The 20,198-nt window shown below is 34.8% G+C and overlaps 1 protein-coding gene across 2 annotated transcripts in view; it reads right to left on the bottom strand.

Annotated features, from left to right (window-relative positions):
* Window positions 1-20,198, bottom strand: part of prkg1a (protein kinase cGMP-dependent 1a) — a 75,187-nt gene that overhangs the window by 13,788 nt on the left and 41,201 nt on the right. For both annotated transcript variants that reach the window (XM_053502330.1, XM_053502329.1), the window contains exons 4-9: window positions 19,408-19,513; window positions 17,742-17,805; window positions 11,709-11,786; window positions 11,497-11,591; window positions 7,454-7,519; window positions 4,519-4,593 (exon numbers count right to left, since the gene is read on the bottom strand). In XM_053502330.1, the coding sequence (XP_053358305.1) occupies window positions 4,519-4,593; window positions 7,454-7,519; window positions 11,497-11,591; window positions 11,709-11,786; window positions 17,742-17,805; window positions 19,408-19,513 (484 nt within the window). The remainder of the gene's footprint in view (window positions 1-4,518; window positions 4,594-7,453; window positions 7,520-11,496; window positions 11,592-11,708; window positions 11,787-17,741; window positions 17,806-19,407; window positions 19,514-20,198) is intronic.

Raw genomic sequence — 20,198 nt, 5'->3', positions numbered from 1 at the left:
TTTAAGTAAGACAACCCATTCGATGCTATAAAGAGCGTCCACGTTTCATGTTCTTTTAACCTTCAACTTTTAGCAAGAGAACTTTTTTATACAGACATGATACTGTTCATTTATATCAATTATATTATCAGAATACCTTATCAATAGCATGTCCTCAGTTTTTATTATAGACTGAAAATAGATTGAGAAGTCAACATGAATCATCACTCTTCCTGAGCCATCAGCATGTCCTTTAACTGTTAAGAAAGCTTTAAGAAATTCTGAATACATTTCGTTGCCTACAGGGAAAGTGCCTGAAGTACACTCTGTCAAAATACATTCAATTCAAATAGTTTCAAAATATATCCTGGTCTTTCTAGAATACTCTGATTATTCTTTGCGCCTGATTATAATATTTAACTTATTGTCTACATCCAGTGAAGTTCTGTAAGCAGAAGAGAAAGAGAGAGAGAGAGAGAGAGAGAGAGAGATGGCAGATCCTCCAGCTGGGTCTTTTTAAAAGTTGTCACGTGAGCATTGAGTAATAACACATTCACGGCTGTGTTTGGCTGCCTGGTGTCAAACAGAGGTTATTATTTTCCACATGTACTGCCAAGGACCCTCACACACACACACACACACACACACACACACACACACACACACACACACATACACACACACTTACACACGACACTCTTACTTTCCTTATGAGGACCTTACATAGCCATAATAAGTAATGCAGGTAATTAATACTCTTCCTGCACCTAACCCCTTACCTTGACTTTTTCCGCAGTAGCCAAATTAAAACCACTTAGTTTTTTAGTTGTTCTCACAAAAAGGTGCTTTTTTCAGATATTTCTATCCTTGTAGGGACATTTCATCCATCATGCACCAAGCATCACCACTACAACACACATACACATTGCCCTATGGATAGATTTTAATCTTCTTCTTACAATTTATTCAGTTATTCCTCTGAATAAATGAATGTCTTGTGAAAGATGAAGGTTTCTCTGCATCAGGCACAAATACTGTATCAGTTTTGACATACTGGAGGAGGTGCTTCAGGAATAGCATACAATTCACTAACTTAGCCTGTAGATGGCAGAAAGCTCTCAGTGCAGTGAAAAATGAAAGTCTGTGACAGAGCACAGTACCCAGCTCACCCCGAACACACGGCTGTTGTTAATCTCAAAGATTAGTCACAATTCAGGTTGTGGAATACTGCCTCGAAACTCTGGAATTAGGAATGCCATATTGAGATTAAAAGCATACTTGTTTAATAATGGTCTGTTCATAGTTTGTGGGTTATTTTTGTGGTTAAACATACTTTATACGATAGTCCTCTGCATGAATATATAGGTAATTTATTGGTGACTTACACTAATTTTTTTATATGCTTTTAGTTTTTATATCTTGTATTTAAAGCACTTTAAGATTTCCAACAAAACAAAATAAAATAACAGATTAACAAATTATTATTATTACTATTGTTATTATTATATTGTCCCAAAGACAGATAAAAAAAAAGAAACAGGATTAGAAGAATCCAAAAATTTAGAGTAATATGCAATATTAATTGTATTATTACAGTACTTCTGAAATTAGATAATGTATTTGTTAGACTTTGATAACAAAGAATATCTTCATTTAGTAAGTGCCTGTGATTGGCTCCATGACAACAAGGTGGAAGAAGGCTTATGCACAGATGTCAGGGGCAGTGCATAAATAGAGCATAAGCCAGGGATCTAAACCACATAATTTCCATATGCATTTCAGTGTTCTTTAGTAAGGAACACATTCTGTTTGGACACAATGTCCTTGAGTTTTCAAAACAACTTTAAAAAAGACTAATCACGTTTAGAACTCAAACCTAAAAGATACCCAAGATTGACTTAAATTTTTTAAAATGCAAATTTTTAATTCACCACATGGTGGAGACACTGGATTAAGTTTTTGTTAGCAATGCACATTGCTAAACGACAATTTTGCTCCATGGATATTGATTACTTTTATCCTTAAGCTCTTCTTCATAATGGCATTGCTTTCCTCCGCCCCTCAGAATATTACAGAACATATTACCTAATGTCTCCAATGTGGTCATCTGATAATTTGAGGTTTTTCTGGTTAAACTTTTCATATATTTTGCCAACAGATGCTTCCAACTAGATTTGCAGAGGTTTGAATGCTGCTATTCACCTTATTGAAATTATTACAATTATTAGTTGTATATTTATTACATCCATAATATCATTCAGTATTTAGTGTTCTAGAAATCATTAATTGTGTAACATGATACATTTTGTAGGAGATAGCCAGCACAAGTGTAACATTCATGTGTATTAAAAAAAAAAACATACAAATAAAATTTACAATAATTTCTTTTAATAAAATACGCAAGTAAAAAAATAAAAAAAATATATAATATAATATATATTTTTTGTTTTTTATTTTTTTTTCCAGTGTTTAAATTACCAACTATGCACTGTACCTGGTGCACAAGACGCCTTATTGGAAATGTACAAAACACACTAATTATATGGGTAAACCTGCACTCGATTTAAAAAGCAAAAGTAAAAAATGTAAAAAAATAATAATAATAATAAAATAAATAAATAAATAAATAAATAAAGTTCAAATTGGAAACTATTGTTGAATATTTTAACTGAAACCAAAGAATGTTACAATCATGTCAGCTCTTATATGGTAAACATACTTATAAATGACATGCCCCTAATATATACACTAATTTCAACTTGTTTGAGAATCAGTTTGAGAATCAATTACCAATGATTATCAATTACACTCCAGTAAAATAGAACAGATGAGCACACATGGCTCACCGATGCCCACAGGGACCAAAGGCCAGCCTGTCAGGTCTGATTCCACAGAAAGCCAACATAGCACAAATCACTAAAAAAAGTCAATGCTGGCCATGATAGACAAGCACCAGAGCACCTAGTGCACCACAACCTGCAATGACCAAGGCCCAGCAAGCAAAGAGCCAAAGACTGTTGACCTGGCCCCTGGCATCCAAACTCATAATCCAATCAAGCACCCATAGGACACGCGGAGCAAAAAAAAGCAAAAAGTCTGATCAATTAAGGCCCCCGCCTGCAACCCACAGCACCCAAAGTTATGGCTGATTCACTTATATGATTCTATATAGATGAACCCAATTACTCTTGAAGTATTGTAATTAATGTAGGGTTATCTAAAAGAATGAAGGTTTAAATACGCGTATGCCTGTGTCAAAGGAGATCATATGAGATTATTGTGTATGATGTAATGCCTCTGGGTGTGTGTTTTCCGGTAGATGAACTGTTAAGGAGTTTTGATCCGTCTCTAAGGACCAAGTGCTGATATTATTGCCTGCTATATCTGAGTGCATGGCTGAAAGTGCTCCCTAATGTCCCAGGCTTTAGGCTTTCTGTTGTATCATAGCTGCCCATCTACAGCTTTTTGGCCACTGGGGACCAAATCAGTGGTCTATCAGTGCAACTGCTATGTCAGCTGTCGAACATAACTGCCTTTCAAAAAAAGAAAAAAGAAAAAATGCTAAGCTAATTTTGTATTAACACTCTGATATAGCTGGTACAATAATGGCTCACATCAAAAAATAATGTGAATGTCCTTATTATTTGTCATCTAATAAACTTATTGTACATGTTACAGTATGTTTTTTGAAAAAGTAATTGTTTCAAGCTTAAAAATGGATTTTAACTATAATATATTGAAAATATATAACGAGAGCATATAGTGGCAGATTAGTGCAAAGAAAAATAAATACTGACTGATTCTCAAAGCACAGTTGAAAACTGAAGCAGTGTTATAATCATGACAGGACAACATGTCATGTGTAACCACACATCATTAATGTATCATCTTGAGTAATTTATAATGCAGATGAAAAAAAGGTTTCTACTGCAGCTGGTTTGCTCTGAGAGAAGGTGCTCTTGATGTGCACACAAAGAAGGAGCTGAGACTTATTCACAACACCAGTTGCTATCCTTGCCTAAGTTATTACTGCAGAGGCAACAATTTCGTGTGTGTGTGTGTGTGTGTGTGTGTGTGTGTGTGTGTTCCTGTTTGCTGGCTGATAATGTTTATGAGAGTTCGCATTACTCTCGCCTTTGCAGTTCTTTGGTTTCACTTCACCTTAAACTGCTTGAGAGGTCATTGGCTCTAGCTCTCCTCTCATGTTACTGTTCATTAAAAACAATGTGTCACTGGTAGTTGGCTGCAGCACAGCTGTGAGGATGCTGACCTTTTGTCATTTCGCTCCCTCAGACATGGCAAATTAGCTGTTCTTATGTAGCACTTTCTATAACTTAAAACATTTGTAATAAGCAAGTAAAACATGCCGCGTAATCACAGTTTAGATCATACACCCGTTCATATAATTTCTGTAATGCCACTCGGTGGATTTTAGGAGCTAACGCGGCAGACGTGTTTTAACACTATTGACAGTTTTACTTTAACAATTATTAGTTTTATATTAACAATTTTAATAAGATAAGAGCTGAGACAGCTTACTTTGCTTTGGCCTCTGCATCTTCTGATCCTTTGCTGGATACATCCTCCAAACCTCCAATAAGGTGCTTATAAGACCTAAAAGAACAATATGATAAGGATTTTTTTTCACAGCTAAATCGATACAGATACTTCTAGCTATAGATATAAGACTATAGTTTTGTAGATAAAAAAAAAAAAAAAGTACACTGAGGATCACTTATACTATAAAAAAAATCAAAAGTGAGAAAGTTGAGGGAAAAAAACAAAAAAGTAATTAATTACATTCGGAAGCTGAACCTAATTAATTTCAATGTTTTTAACCGCCGTGAAAATAAATGATATTAAATTATGTATGACCTCTGTGGCTGCAAATAACAGCAATAATGAAGACTCTCTGCAATTTCAGCATTGTGATCAGACAGACAGAGGGAAAGGGCAGGTGTGTGTGTGTGTGTGTGTGTGTGTGTGTGTGTGTGTGTGTGTGTGCGCTCATGTCCTGGTTGATGGTTATCACAGGGAGAAATGGTAGTAATGCTTTGAATGAACCTGTTGATGTGTTTATACCAAAAATGGCAGTTAAGGTACTGCAGTTTAATTAATTCACATTAATATTTTAATTTCTCCCTCTACCTCTATATTCATCTTTACCAATGAGGGACAGGCTTAGCAGAAATTACATCTGAAATGTACTAAAAAGTAAACAAGAACATTACATCTTAAATTTAATTCAAGAGTGTCATTACATTACATTTAATACTTTTTGGGACTTTTTTTTTAATAAAAAAATGTAATTCAATGTAATTTTAGGCCTTATTTTTCATGGGTGATTCACCAAAAAAAAAAAAAAAACACTTTTTGTGTATTTTACAAAATCAAGTTTCTAGTTTTGTGACCTGGTACGCAGTGAGATTTATAATTTTAATAGTTTTATTAGTTGGAGGTTTATATGTTTTAATCAGCAAGCATGCTGTATTAAATTCACCTTCGATTAAATGCGAAAATTTCCATAGATACAATAAATGTCTCTAGGTATCCTAGCTCAGCTCAGTTTGTATCTAAAATACAAGACTCATGGACACCTGGCAATAACACTCATATGTGCTATTTGAACACTCTTTTCCTGTTATAAAGGTTATTATGACTTCCACTCTTCTTAGGAAGGTTTTAACCAGATTTTGGAATAAGGCTATGGGAATATGTGTTCATTCAGGCACGCAGGCATTAGTAAAAGAGCCTGATGCAAGATGAGGCATCCTGGTGGAGAGCAAGTGTTGCAATTCATCCCAAAGGTAATCAATGTGGTTGAGGTCAGGGCTCTTTCAGGCCGCTTGAGTTCATTAACACCAACCTTAGCAAAACTTATTAAAGAAAAAAAACGGTTTCAAGAAATCACTGAAAGTCCAATTTTCACATGAGATTAAAAAAACATTCAGCTGAGTTCTTCATAGACTCTGCATTATTATGCTGGAACAGGTTTAGGCCTCTCACTTTCATTGAAGAGAAATCTTAACGCTAATCTTAATGTAATCGTAAGATGTCCGATACAATAATGTGTGGCAATAACAGCCAGAGAAGAATGTTATGAGTGTCCACATCCGTTGGCCTATACCCAGTGCAATCTTGCAATACCCAGTGGTCGAAGCAGATTAACAACATCTGGGATAAAGTGGTTACTGATGATGAATGAATGAATAACACATTAATATCAATTTATCATTTAAATGTCTGTTTACATCAAAGTTAAAGTTTCTACTTTTATATATATAAAAAGGGAATTTTAGACAAGTTAGGATTTGGGTGGTGTCTACATTCAGAAGGCAGATGAACAAATGTAACAATCCATCATCGTCTTAGTGTAACAGAACTGCACACAGCAGTGGATGAAGGCTGACGGATAAACGCTTGTTAAGTTGTAAAATCCCATTAAGAGCAGAATGAGCGCATTTCCCAGGAGACAACCTGTCTGCACAGATCGCTGACACACACAGCACTTAAACTATTCAGCATGAGGTAGCTATTCAGCATGAGGTATTTAGGTTTTATTCAGACAAAACCACCTCTGAATAGGCAAGCTCTGAGTAAATAGGAAACTACACTTCAGCTTTATATGCAAAAGTCAGCCAAATCAGACAATTTTATTAATTTTGTCCAGAATTATTCTAGAATTATACTGACATTGTAAATCATTATTATTAAGTTATATTATTATTATTAGCAGTGTCATATTAAGAAATAACTAATAATATATATATATACTAATTATATACTGCATTATTACACTGTATGGGTAAGGAACCATATATGGTAACTTCACACACCTTGATTGCAACATCATGTATTTATTTTTAAATATTTTAAAACATCAATAAAGCCATAAAAAATATTTTTTGTTCTTTCTAATAGTTTCAGTTCAATGAATCCCATATAAAGGGTTACGGTAAGTGATCAGAGAAATGAAGTGATCCAACTCTACAGTTAAAAAATATACATAAATGCTCATACAAAATATTACTTTCTGTTGTGAAAGACATCAGTCCTAAATCATAAATTAATCATAAATGTAAAATAAATAAAATAAAATAAAAGTATGTTGGCACACACAGCACAATATGTACTTAGTTTTTCTAGAGTCCAGACTCTGGAAGTCTAGAGCTGTAAAAATTTACTAATCCTCAAAATGCTGATAATTAATATTAATAATAATAATAATAATCATCATCATTAAAAATAAATAAATAAATAAATAAATAATAATAATAATAATAATAATAATAATAATAATAATAATAATAATAATATACATTACCTTTAATGTAATTTGTGTCTATTCCTAAATTATTAGTCACTGCAGGAGTTACTCTACTTTATTATTTTATAAACCATGTGATTAACTATTAAGCTGACACAACAAGTATCATGACAAAGCATAGGGCTTAATATAATGAATAATACTCACTCTCTGTCAATAACAAGGCAGGTAACAGTATCTGCAGCAATGACACTGGCTGTCCTGATGTCCTCTCTGTGCAAAAACAAGGTGATGTTGAGTGAGTGAAAAATTTGGCAAGACTCATATTGATCGGTGTCAGCTAAATCAAATTAGACTCAGTATAGATGGCTTAACAGCTGGTCTGGTATAGCTAAATGATCAGTTTAACATGAAGAGATTAAAAATGTCCCCTTACAGAAATACTTTTAGCCATGCTGCATAAACAGTATGAGTCTCAGTTATTGTGGTGTCAATCAGTACTTGTTAGTTAGTGTGGAAACTAATGTAAAACTGATATTTTAATTTAGAATATCCCTCCAACCTTAATATTGCAATTACGTAAAAAAAAAAAAAACGCCATTACTTAGAGACTGTCTGTACAGCATTGTTAACCTCCTCTGTCTCGCTGAAATCCGAGGAGTCGTCACCCCAATCGCATGAGTCAGTATCTGAAACTGAATCCACTGAATCCATACTTATTTTTTTACAAGTCTTTTTATTTCTTATAATACTATAAACTACAAATATTTACTTTCATTTTTGCCCCACCAAACCACTACTACCTCAATAAGATCCAACCAATCAACCTTGCACAAAGCACACATACAAACACACACTCACACACACACACACACACCGTTTGATACTCTGACTGAAAAGAAATAAGAGTACATGTTAATGTAAATACAGTACATGCACCAATCCCAAGCAAAGTCTCTTGTGCTTGGACGGAGGTGAGAATTCTCCCTTGCACAACACTAAATCCCTCACAACACAAGTACACAAACACACTGCCAGAAGGTCACAGCTGCTCCACACAACAGTGTAGAACAGGCAGCAGAAACAGAGGAGAGTCACTGTCACTATTTTAAAGTGCCATTGTATAGCCAGAGGGTGAGAGTGGGCACCAGGTTCAAGTGTAATTATGGCCTGAGTGCTCTCTATAGGAGGCTTTATAAGAAACATTAAGTGGACAGCCATGCCCTCCTTGTAGTGTATAATGGGACGTCTCAAAACATGATACCACTCTTTGTGAAATATGGGCTTCTGTGCCAGACTCTCATTCCAGTTTTAAATAGTCACACACATACAGTTAGTCTACACTGGCATACATACACAATCATTAATCCAGGCAACAACAGTTCCCTTCCATCATTTACAATTCATGAGGTCAATCTGAGCACCTGAAGTCCACACACCGTTTACTGTGCCAGACTAGAGTCCTTACAGATCAGATTGCTGACTGGAAGACCAGCTCAGACGTAAACGAGGCAATTGTTTTGGAAATTGATTGCAAAAGTCCACAATGCAGCCGAGAATTAAAAAAATGTTGCAGTAGCATATTCAGAGTATGTACTAAAAGGAAAGCTGCATTTTGAGCACAGAGCACAAGGGATAAAGGAAGTAGAATGAGACTTGCTTATTTTTATGAGTACTAATTTTCTGTATTAATTTTATTTATTACATACTGTACACTTTGGATAAACCTTTAATTAAAAAAAAGGGTATCATCTGATCTAAGCAATAAAATACCAAATCAAAGCTTGAACCTGGTACTACGTAGGTGCTTGATAACATTATACCCCTATCTCACCTATGCGGTTACGTTTCCATCTTTCTGCGCATAAAATTTAACGTTTTATTTTTTTCCAGCCCTCGTGAAAGCTCGCGGACCTTGCAGCACTTGCGGAATGCCGGCGGGCAATCACGGCAGCTCACGGTGCCTAACACTGAATCTCCCCCCGCGAGTCAAATCGCATAAGGGTATAAGTAATGACAGCTGGCAGATAAAACAGCTGGTGTTCCATGTACTTTTCTAATAGATTTTTTAAATCTTAAGTTCTGTAAAAGTCTTTTCTGCAAAACATACTTTTTTAGGCTTTTATTAATACTCTGAACTAAGGCACGGAAATAATGTTTCAAGCACCCCTTAAATCTTAGATAAGATAAATGCATGCTGGCTATTCATCTGCTGAAAGAAATTGTGAAACCGAGGAGTCTAGAGATTAAATTTGAGATTAATACTGTACATATAATCCTACATAACAAAGAGTAAAATAAATCAGAACAGTGGGTGGACAAAATAACAGAAACTCATTCATATAAAAGCTGTGAGGAGCACAGCAGGCATTTATATAGCTTATTTCCCTTTAGTTTTAATTCTTTATTGAATGCTGTCCTGAATAAAGTCCTGAATGGTTTTGGAATATTGGTCAATTTTTTATATTATAATCTTTCCGTTCTTTAATGGATGAAGAAGGTCGATATCTATTTTGTAGACTGCTCTTCAGGAGTCCATAAAGGTTGATTGATGTTTAAATCTAGTAATTAGGGAGACCATAGAAGACACTTGACTTTATCTAAGTGTTAATCAAATCACCCTTGAGGAATTTAAGCAGCATGAACGGGAACAGCAGGGAAGAATGTTTGCATATCAGGGTGTACCTGGTTTGGGAAATTCGCATAAAAAGTGCTGGCTGTTAACAGATCATGTAATCATTGGGGGCGAGGTGTCTTTATGCTTTGGTTTTGATATTTTTACATTCCAGCTATGTAAAAGCATAAAATAGTTTTCATTAACATTGGGTCATAGTGGTGCTCCTTTATGTTCTCTGGTTGCTTTTCTGGCATGTTGCTTCTTACTTTTGAGACTGTTCCCTTTGACTGCATGAATTCAATTTCCATTCAAGTATGGGCATATTTACTGTACTATTTATCCTGTTGGAAATCTCTTTCCTGAAATCCCACATATTAAAGTGATGATTGCCAGAACAATGCTTTTTTTTCAGCAGCTGATGTCAACTATGTCAAAGATGCTTTTTTTTAGCATCTGATGTCAACTATCATACTGTAACTTATTGCCTACAGTAAGCTTTGTAATTGTGATTGTCATTTCAAATTAATTGTTCATGTAGTGTTTTTGCTATTTTGTAAATCCATACTGTGCACTAGTCTTGTGTGTCTAAAGCCTAGCCCACATGTACATTACACATGTATTTTTAAAAAGTTCTTTTTCCCTTTTATTTGTAAAAAAAAGTTGTCAACATAAAACAACTAAAACAAACTGATGAAGCATGCCAAAGCAGCAGATAACGATAAAATGCTCATGTTGACCCATCAGAATGTTTTTTCTGTCCACACATTAACACTGAAAGTGGAATTTTTAAATCTATCAAAATCTTCACTATGAAAGAAGTTTCCCCAAAATAAAATTTTCAGCGAGCTAAAATAGAGTTCTAAGTGTTTTTTAAAAATATCCATGTACATGTAGATTAGGCCTTTGGGGCCGTTCACACATTCCTGAATTTTTCTCCAAAATCTGAAGGTTGTAAGAATCCTACAGTAAACAGAGATTGAGTCCTTGTAATGAATAGTCTAAAAAAAGTTGCTGAATTCCACTGATTTGATACTATTTAATAAACACATCATAACATTTTGTGGCTAATGTACAGCCAATTTGATGAAGATTCCTGTATGTGATATCACAGTGAAGGGCAACCAAGACAGAAATTATGATAGAAATTGTAGGATCTGCTCCTAGCCTAGAAAAAAATATATTGTAATATTATATCAGCCAACCATTTTTTATGCATTTCTGGACAAATTAAATAAAAAAATTAATAAAACAAAAATATGCATAAGTTTTAAGTTAATCTTAATATTTGCATGATATAAAAAAGGAAGAGATATTTTTCAAGCTCAAATGTGCACTCACATGCAAATTGCACTCACAATTATCTACTGTATACCTTATCTCAAATACAAACCAATATTCATTCTTAGTTTCCTTATTTAAAACTGTTTTTCTTATTTGTTTATTTATTCTCAGTATACTGTACAGGGAAGTGCTAATGTGTGGACACCACCAGGTGGCACACTACTACAGTTCTTATTAAATATAGTGGCTTTGGGGCAAACCAGCACAATGTGCTGAGTGCGTTACAGCTGCATGGAGTCAAGCCTGATGCATTTGATGAGTTATCTGTTAGTTGAAAAGAGGACAATCCTACCCTTGCAAGGCTTTCTCTCCAAACCAATCACCCTTCCCAAGGGAGCGCAGGTACACTGAGTCCTGACTGGCAGAGTCCTCCCGGGTCACGTTCACCTGAAACACATGACCAGCTTACCAAAAGACTCCGATCAAAAATAGAAAAATAGAAAGGAGCTCTGGGACATTTTAACATTTAAAAATCATACCAAGGATGTGTTAAAATATACTTACCTTGCCTTTACTTATGATGAAGAAGGTGTCTCCCCTGGCTCCTTGCCTAATTATATAATCTCCATCCTCATAATGTGTCTGAATACCAAACAAAATACAGAGTATACAACATGAGAAGAAGTGACAAGAAAAATATATTTTTGGTGGTACAAAAGGGACTTTTTCAAGATACGATTCATGGCTATGTTATTATTATGACTGTATGAGTGAATTCCATTGCTATGAATAACACAACAGAACTAATCTGAGCCTCTATGTGAATATGTGAAGAATTATTCTATTTTTTTCTAATAATTCTGTTTTTAAATGGCCAAGGTATCATTTCCAAAGCCATCTACAGCTAAAGTGAAGGCAAAAAAAAAAAAAACACTACTTCAATCTTCCTCAGTCCTAAGATGCTGCAATAGGGAGAAAGCACTTTTTTGGACCTATGCCCTCCTGGTATTCTGTGTGCCATCACTGTCCTCTAGACAGATGTAATGAGAGATGTAAAGGTGCACAGACAGCACAGATGAAACAAGACTCCAATCTGACTGAAGTCAGAAATCTCTCTATGTGACCTAGAACATGACCTTTAAGGCACCAGCACCACAAATATCAATAAATGTGACTGCAAGTCTGCTTTTAAATAATATGCCTACATCAAACGAAAAACATACAAGTACTGGAGTGATGGAAGACGAATGCTAAATCTGGAGTGAAGGGGAAAAAGCTAAATCCAGTACAGTAAAACCGTTTTTACCGATTGCGAGTAACGTGGTTTGCGAGTGTTCCGCAAGACAACCAAAGATTTTTAATAAATATTGACTTGAAAGACAAACAAGTCTTGGTTTACGAGAACCAAGTACCATGTATCACATATGCGCTCCTTGTTTTGACGCCGAGCATAACGTGATCACAACTGAGCCAACGGTTTTTCTCTCTCTTGCGCTGCAAAGTCTCAGTGCGTCTCTCTAACTGGCATAATTAACATCCGTGCATGCGTGTACTGTTTACTATAATACTGTGACCACGTGTGTGTGCGTAAAACAAATGTGTGTGTGGACAGCGTGCGTGTACTGTTTATTATAACACACGTGTAAAGTGCACGTGTAAAGCAAAAGACTCATGCTCAAGGCTTAGCCTGCTCTTTGTATGTGTGCGTGTGTGTCATCGGACAACGTGACACACACACACACACACACACACACACACACACACACACAGACCCCTCCTACTTTCGCCTTCACAGACACACACACACTTTTTCTCTTTGCTCTACACAGAAACACTGCTTTGTCGCCATTCTTTTTAAAGGTTAAGTGCAGGTAATTTTTTTTTTTACTTTACAGCAGTGATTCTGTTAGTGTGTCGCTCAGTCGAGTTTTATTAAAGAGAATTCTTGTTTATTTTTCCAATAAAACAGCATTTTCATTGTGTGCACGCACACGTGTGAAAAGAGTGGAGGAAGGGTAATTATATAAGACAAGAAGGGGGAGAGGGGAGCTTACGTTACATTCACACACACACACACACACACACACACACACACACACACACACACACACACACACACAAACATACACATATGCCTGCACGCACAAACGGAAATACTTATCTGTCGGGATTTATTTTTACTTTCTTTTAAAAGGTAAGGTGCAGGTTAAAGCGTTTTTATTTTGACTTTATATTTTGTGTTAATTATTTTTATGTATTTATTTTTTTGGGCTGTGGAACGATTAATTTGAGTTTTCATAATTTTTTTATGGGAAAATTACATTTGGTTAACGAGTGTTTTGGAATACAAGCCTGCTTCCGGAACAATTTATGCTCGTAATCCAAGGTCCTATCGTATCTCACCTTTCCATTAGGGCACCGAATTCTCATTTCAATGCATTCTGAAACATAAATACAGTATAGCGTTTCTGTGTTCCCTCAAGTTGAAAATCGCCTAAACTTAATTTAGATTTTTCACCTGTAGCAAATTATATATGCATGTACAGTATTATACTGTAAGTGTAGCTAATAGCTACATGTCTAAATGACAGTATGACAACAATTCATAAGCGCAAAATATTGATATTTGGACAGGATTCTGCAACTCTAACAACATGGCTGCATCCTTCTGATATTGTTGCACTGAGTTTTTCAAATTTAATAATTTGACATATTTAGCTACAGTACATATTTTATGAGATAATGGTCCTCTTTTCTAGTTAAAAAACTGTTTTTAAATAAAGTATGGCAATAAACATAAAAAGGAACTGGTGAACTAGTGTGCAGTTTATGTATTAAAATGATTCCTCATGCTCCCAGAACCCTTCATTTAGAATTTTTGTCATGAAATATATTGCTGCCATCAAAGAAAAAAAAATATTAGTTGATGTGATAACCTGGTCATTTAATACATTCAGGTCATCAACTGACTTTGACTTTTTTTGCCACATAGCGTTGCTGAGTCTAGACCTGACCAACTGAAGCCACCCAAAATGATAACACTGCCTCCATCTCCATTATGGGTACATCATTCATGCATTTCCCTGGAATTGGGTGAGTCTGGGCCCATCAGACTACATGACCTTTTTCTATAGAGTAGGCCAATCTTTATGCTCCTTAGAAAACTGAAGCCTGTTCCTTTTAGTCTCACTAGCAAGTGGTTTTCTTACATCCATGCAGAAGTTTAGTCCCACTCCTGTAAGGTATTTTTGCATTGTGCATGTAGAAAAACCTAAATGTAACTGAACATAAATGTATCTTTTTTTTACCATGCAACTTCACCAAGCATTTAAGGGATTTCCTATCACCATTATTGAAGTCGAAGCTAAAAAAAATAAAAATAAAAACATTAGAACAACCAGTGCGTGCCCACAGCTTATCATGCACTGGGCACATCAGGCAAAGAGCCCAAGACTGACAAACTCCCCAGATCTCATTTGATGGATCACACAGTGGATGCACAGAACAAACAAGTCTGATCCACAGTGACTCCACCCCACAACCAACAGCACCCAAAGGATCTGCTGCCAACGTCTTGGTGCCAGACACCACAGCACAACCACAGAGGTCAAGCGGAGCCACGCCCAAGTGGCTAGAGCCAATCCAATACAAAAACCTGAGTGGGTTTTAATAATATCGCTAATTAGTGTATATATATAGGGGAGAGAAAGAGAGAGAGAGAGAGAGAGAGAGAGAGAGAGATTATTAAAACTTTAATGATTCCACAATAGAGCACCTAACCAGTAAACAGACACAATTAATAAGTATAAAAACAGTGGGAACAGTTTTACAACAAACATACAATGAAATAATTAACATCAGCAAAATAAATACTTAGATATATGAAAGGTTAATAGCTCCCTTTTGGTTTCTATTTAATCTGCTGTGACTGGTTGTGAACTAGCTTGTTAAAGTGGAAGTTTCATGCAGGTCTGCAGTTACACAGATACACACTGAATTCAGAGCTTTAAATTTGCTTACTGTCAATAATCTGGAGTGTAATTAGGGTGGTTCCGTGTTGGTCAACTAATGAACAATTCCAATCAGATTTCGCTATGTCATGACATACATAATAGGCAGAAAATGAAAAACAGGTGGAGATAGAGCGGAGAGATCAGTGTAGATGTTAAAGGGAAATTACTGCTATTCATTTCCTTTCATTCTTAAGTGGATTTCAATGAGCTGAGCTTGGTTTAACATGCCCCGTTCTCACATGACTGCTGCAGTCTGCACTTTCTAATTCTGGAAGATTCTGCCCAATTATTCTGAAGATATATATATATATATATATATATATATATATATATATATATATATATATATATATATATATATATATATATATACACATACACAGTATATAATCTGAAACAACAGTCAAGTTGTAAGAGGGGTATTTTACTGTATTACTCAGAGAACCTCGAGGGGAAAACTAATGCCTAAAATGTACATTTTTTACACAATCTATTTAAACCAATTTTTTTACAGACTGAGTCACACAATTAGTGGGAGAAGGAAAAGGACAGGAGGACAGTTGGTACTCTTAGTAATTGAGGAATGACAAGAGCAGGTGACTCAACCATACATTAGCACTTTCAAATAACTCCACTTAGCAACCACGCAGGGATGCTTTATCTACTTTCTTTTTCAGCACAATACTTCCTCTGCCTTATACTTTTGTGTGTATTTATCCAGTCTTGCATAACCAATTAACAAATTAACAAAGTAACTTTCCTTCTTCCAGTCCTTCTTTTAGACACTGTGCAGAAAGCAGATGTTATTCAGTTTGTCTTAAAAGTGCTAAATTAAGTATGAATTGTACAAACAGTTCTCACCGCACTTTGTCATTAAACTACTTCTACACAAGCCCAGGATTTATGATGTACTGAAGGAGTACAGCTTTGTTTGCAAGGTTAAATGGGTAAAATGGGCATAAGGCAATTAACAAGGTAATGTTCCCTTTTTTTTAAATCATATGCTAATATAAAGAGTTTTCTTCTAACATCCAAAATAAAACAAAATGTTTACGTTAAATTTTCTTATATTCCATATAAAATATAGGGTACTGTTTCCCAAATAGTTCTCTGACAAAATTGTTACTTAGTATTAAAAACTAAATATGAATATGATGCAGAAGTGCTTCCCTTTCCACACACACACACACACACACACACACACACACACACACACACACACTATCAGCTTAGGTTTTAGGAGGGTGCAATGGGTGTCAGGGGGAAAGGGATGAAATAGTGATAGCGTAGTAATACCAATAACAAAAACTAATCTAAATTAAAACGGATAAGCCCAGAGGAATATTATGGATGAGAATTACTAAAACTGTGGCTGAGATTCACTACACAGGGTAGAACATGTATTATTACAATTGAAGAACATAAATTATTTGGTTCTTTTTAAGAGAACTGCTGTGGACTACAGTATATGTTAATGCTGTGTAATTTACTAATTGATGCTATTTTTTTACTGCAAGTCAATTTGTGACATTGCATTAATTTTAAGTATATGTTGGTGCAAAAATGACTGTGTGATCGGTCACACAGGTCTGATTTCCAAATGCATGTGTATTTAAGAGCACAAGCTCTGTAGGAAACTTTTTAAATTAATTAAAAAGATTAAAATAGCTATGGTATGAGATCAGCTGTATTAATATTTTTGAAGATACCCATAAAAATATCAACTAATTTGTACTTTAAAAGCCCTTTCACTGTCTATTTTATTTTTACACTTTAATTAGTATTAGTATTTAATACTGTAAGTATTTTTTTCTGTTGGAAAAAATATGTAGATAAAGCTATAATTCCTTGTAGATAATGAGCACAATTGTTTAAAAAAACATTTGCACAAAGTATTTAGTTTATTACTTCATTGAGAACTTTTTATTACTTTTTGAAAACAAGCTATTAAATATGTCTAATTTACTGTTTTACTATTTGAATTTAATATAAATCAAATGCTTATTGAAGTAGGGAAAATAGGAATCACAACTATGTTAAATAGTAAAAGTACAGTAACAGCATTTCCTCATGTACAGTGCAATGAGAATGAACAGGATTGGGATTAAACAGCTGTGTGGTCATAAGAAAAACACTTGTTTGTCATCTATACAAGATCTTTTTTTTTAAAAATGCAAGATGGATTAATTGATGCCAGGATGTTAAGTAAAGCTGTTGAAACAATGTCATGCAAGCCAAAAGTCAAACTTACGTAAAGACCATCTAACAAAATAACAGTACTTATGCAACTTTCTTCACTGTACTCATGAAATTTATGAGCAACATTTGCCAAAATTTTACATACTGTAAGTAGTTTTGAATAGGATTGCAATCTCCTATAGTCTTGAGTTGACAGATGATATATTTGTTTTTGGCCTAATAAACTCTTCAGATGATAAAATCCTCTTAAGACATAGTGTATACATGGATACATGATCATAGTTCAGGATAAACAATACCTCCATAAGGTCAGTGAACCACAGAGTTTCTGAGAAGTGTAATTCAGAAACTTTTGCTCATAAGGACTCACTAAATAAATGTTTACCTCCTCAAGGACATCCGCCAGCTTGCTTAGTATTTCTTCTGGAAGACTATGGAATGTTGGAACACTGCAAAAGAGAGGGAGTGCAAAAATGTATTTTACAAAAATAAAGATTTTCACAGAAATAAGGACAGGTTTATATGTACATACCACACATGAATTCTCAATTTTTTTAAACAGCACATCTGTAAGTGGCAGTAGCTCTGGCTGTAATATTAATGATGGTTTATATTAATGCACTTGTTATATTATGCTATTGTTTCTATGGGAACAGCTCAGATCCAGGGAATAGCACTGAGGATGCTTCATATAAGACCAACAAACAAACAAACAAAAAAAAATGTGTTTAACAAACAATAAATTATAATGGTTGAAGTTATGATCTTTGAATCTTAAATTGGTCAAACTTGGAAAACCTTGCTTTTTTGCTTTCCTGTCTCCCTGGCATGTATTTTAGCTCCCTTTGGCTTTTATTGCTCTTTGTCACTGATGCTCCCTTTTGTGCTCTGGCTAACACATGGATACCTACATATACAGTAGATATCACTGTGAAATGAAAAATGAGTCATTTCTGTTACTCAAATAATTAATACTGACTAAAAATTGCCCAATTTTACTATCTGCATCATTAATCTAGCATTAACTTCTCTTGCTAGAAAGACAGCTGGAGCCAAGGGGAAAGAAATTACACAGACCGCCCACGGGCAACCACTCCAATGCAATAGTCCTTTGGCGCCTATTTAAGATTCACCATTTATTTATTATTATTTATTTTTTTTTAGAATTTTTGCAGAAACTAGGACAGCTGTCTATATACTGTAGACACCATGTACATCAGAATCAGCACTAAAAATAATGCATTATTTAGAAAATGTCAAAAGGGCAATGCAACACTTAAATTTGCTAATAAACCACAATACCATACCAATACCTTAATTAAAATCAATTAAATGACACAGTAACTAATTAACTCTGATTTAGGGGCAAATTATGTAGATTACGCTAACTAGCATCCTTACTGCCAATATTTTCCTTTTATTAAGTAAAAGAAATGTGATTAAAATAAAATAAAATATATGTTTACACACCTATAGTCATTGTAGAGTCATTGGGAGATATAGATAGAAAAAAAGAAAAGAAGTAAAATATAATAGAAGTCATTGAGCTAGAAAAAAATGCTAAATGCCCATATGCTTTGTGCCAGGGGAGCAGTGACGTTTCCAAAGAACGGTTCTATTATGAAACCATATTTCAATGAAGATTTCTTTCATGTAACATTTCACTTAGAAACTCATCCATGCAGCATTCTGTCTTTAATATGTAAAATAGTTTCCATGCTTTCTTTTCAGTGTGCTATTATGCAAATAGAGTCTTTAGATTAAAGACGAAAAGAAAGGAAAAGAGAAGAGGGAAGGAGGTGCTTTTTGCTGGATGCGGAGAAGACTCCCTCATAGATGCACAAGACTAACATGACAGCTGCGGTTCCAATGCGCGCACACACATACACACACATGCACCCACACACACAGACACACACACACACACACACACACACACACACACACATTCATAAAGGACATAATTTTGTATTTACTCAGATACATTTGGAGTATTATTCACACACACACACACATATGGGCACACACACACACACACACACTTTACTAACCTTTTGAGAAAATCCATGTACTCTGCATGTTTGATCAGTCCAGTCCTCATCATGATGGTCTGAAAGCACTGCCTGTCGATGGCCCATAACTTCACGTTGGTTAGAGCTATAATGAAATTGAAAAGAGCATAGAAATATTCTCAATATGTCTTTTAAAAGCAATGAAATTTGGTATTGTATAAAAAAAAATTTAGTATTTAGCTCATTCAGTATATTACAATGCACTTATTATTGTATAATTACAAAAAAAAGGGGGGTTATCTGTTGATGAATTTAGAAAAAAATTACTGCTGTGTGATAAGATGAGAAAATCACAGTGTGCTGAGATTGAGCATTATCAGAGCTAGACCGTGGACTAATAATCAAACAACACGAATATGAGTAAATAGGACTCACATACACTTTACACTTCACTGTATTAGAAGTCACATTTATTGGCTTCTGGGACCAATTAAAGCCTAAATTAAACAATGAGACACTTATTTGTTGAAGCACTTATTTGGGTGTAATGTTGATTTGAGACAATAATTCTAGAGTACACTATAAAAGTCTTAACAAAATAAAAGAAAATAGTGGGAAAACAACTGAATGTGCAAATAATTAGAGATTTTCCTAATCGCTTGCACACTATACCCTACTGACTAACTAAACATTATGAACCAAGACACCATCCACCACAACACAGACCCTTTTCCCAAAACTGTAAACACTACTGGCCTGTTTTCACACATGTTCAACTGTTGGTGAAAAACAACATATTTCACTGGTTATATGATTTATATAACTAATAT

Source organism: Clarias gariepinus, chromosome 8 (genome assembly GCF_024256425.1).
Source record: "Clarias gariepinus isolate MV-2021 ecotype Netherlands chromosome 8, CGAR_prim_01v2, whole genome shotgun sequence".
Lineage (NCBI taxonomy): Eukaryota > Metazoa > Chordata > Actinopteri > Siluriformes > Clariidae > Clarias > Clarias gariepinus.
The sequence above is the reverse complement of the archived record's forward strand: the minus strand, read 5'-3'. Positions and strand labels throughout refer to the sequence as shown.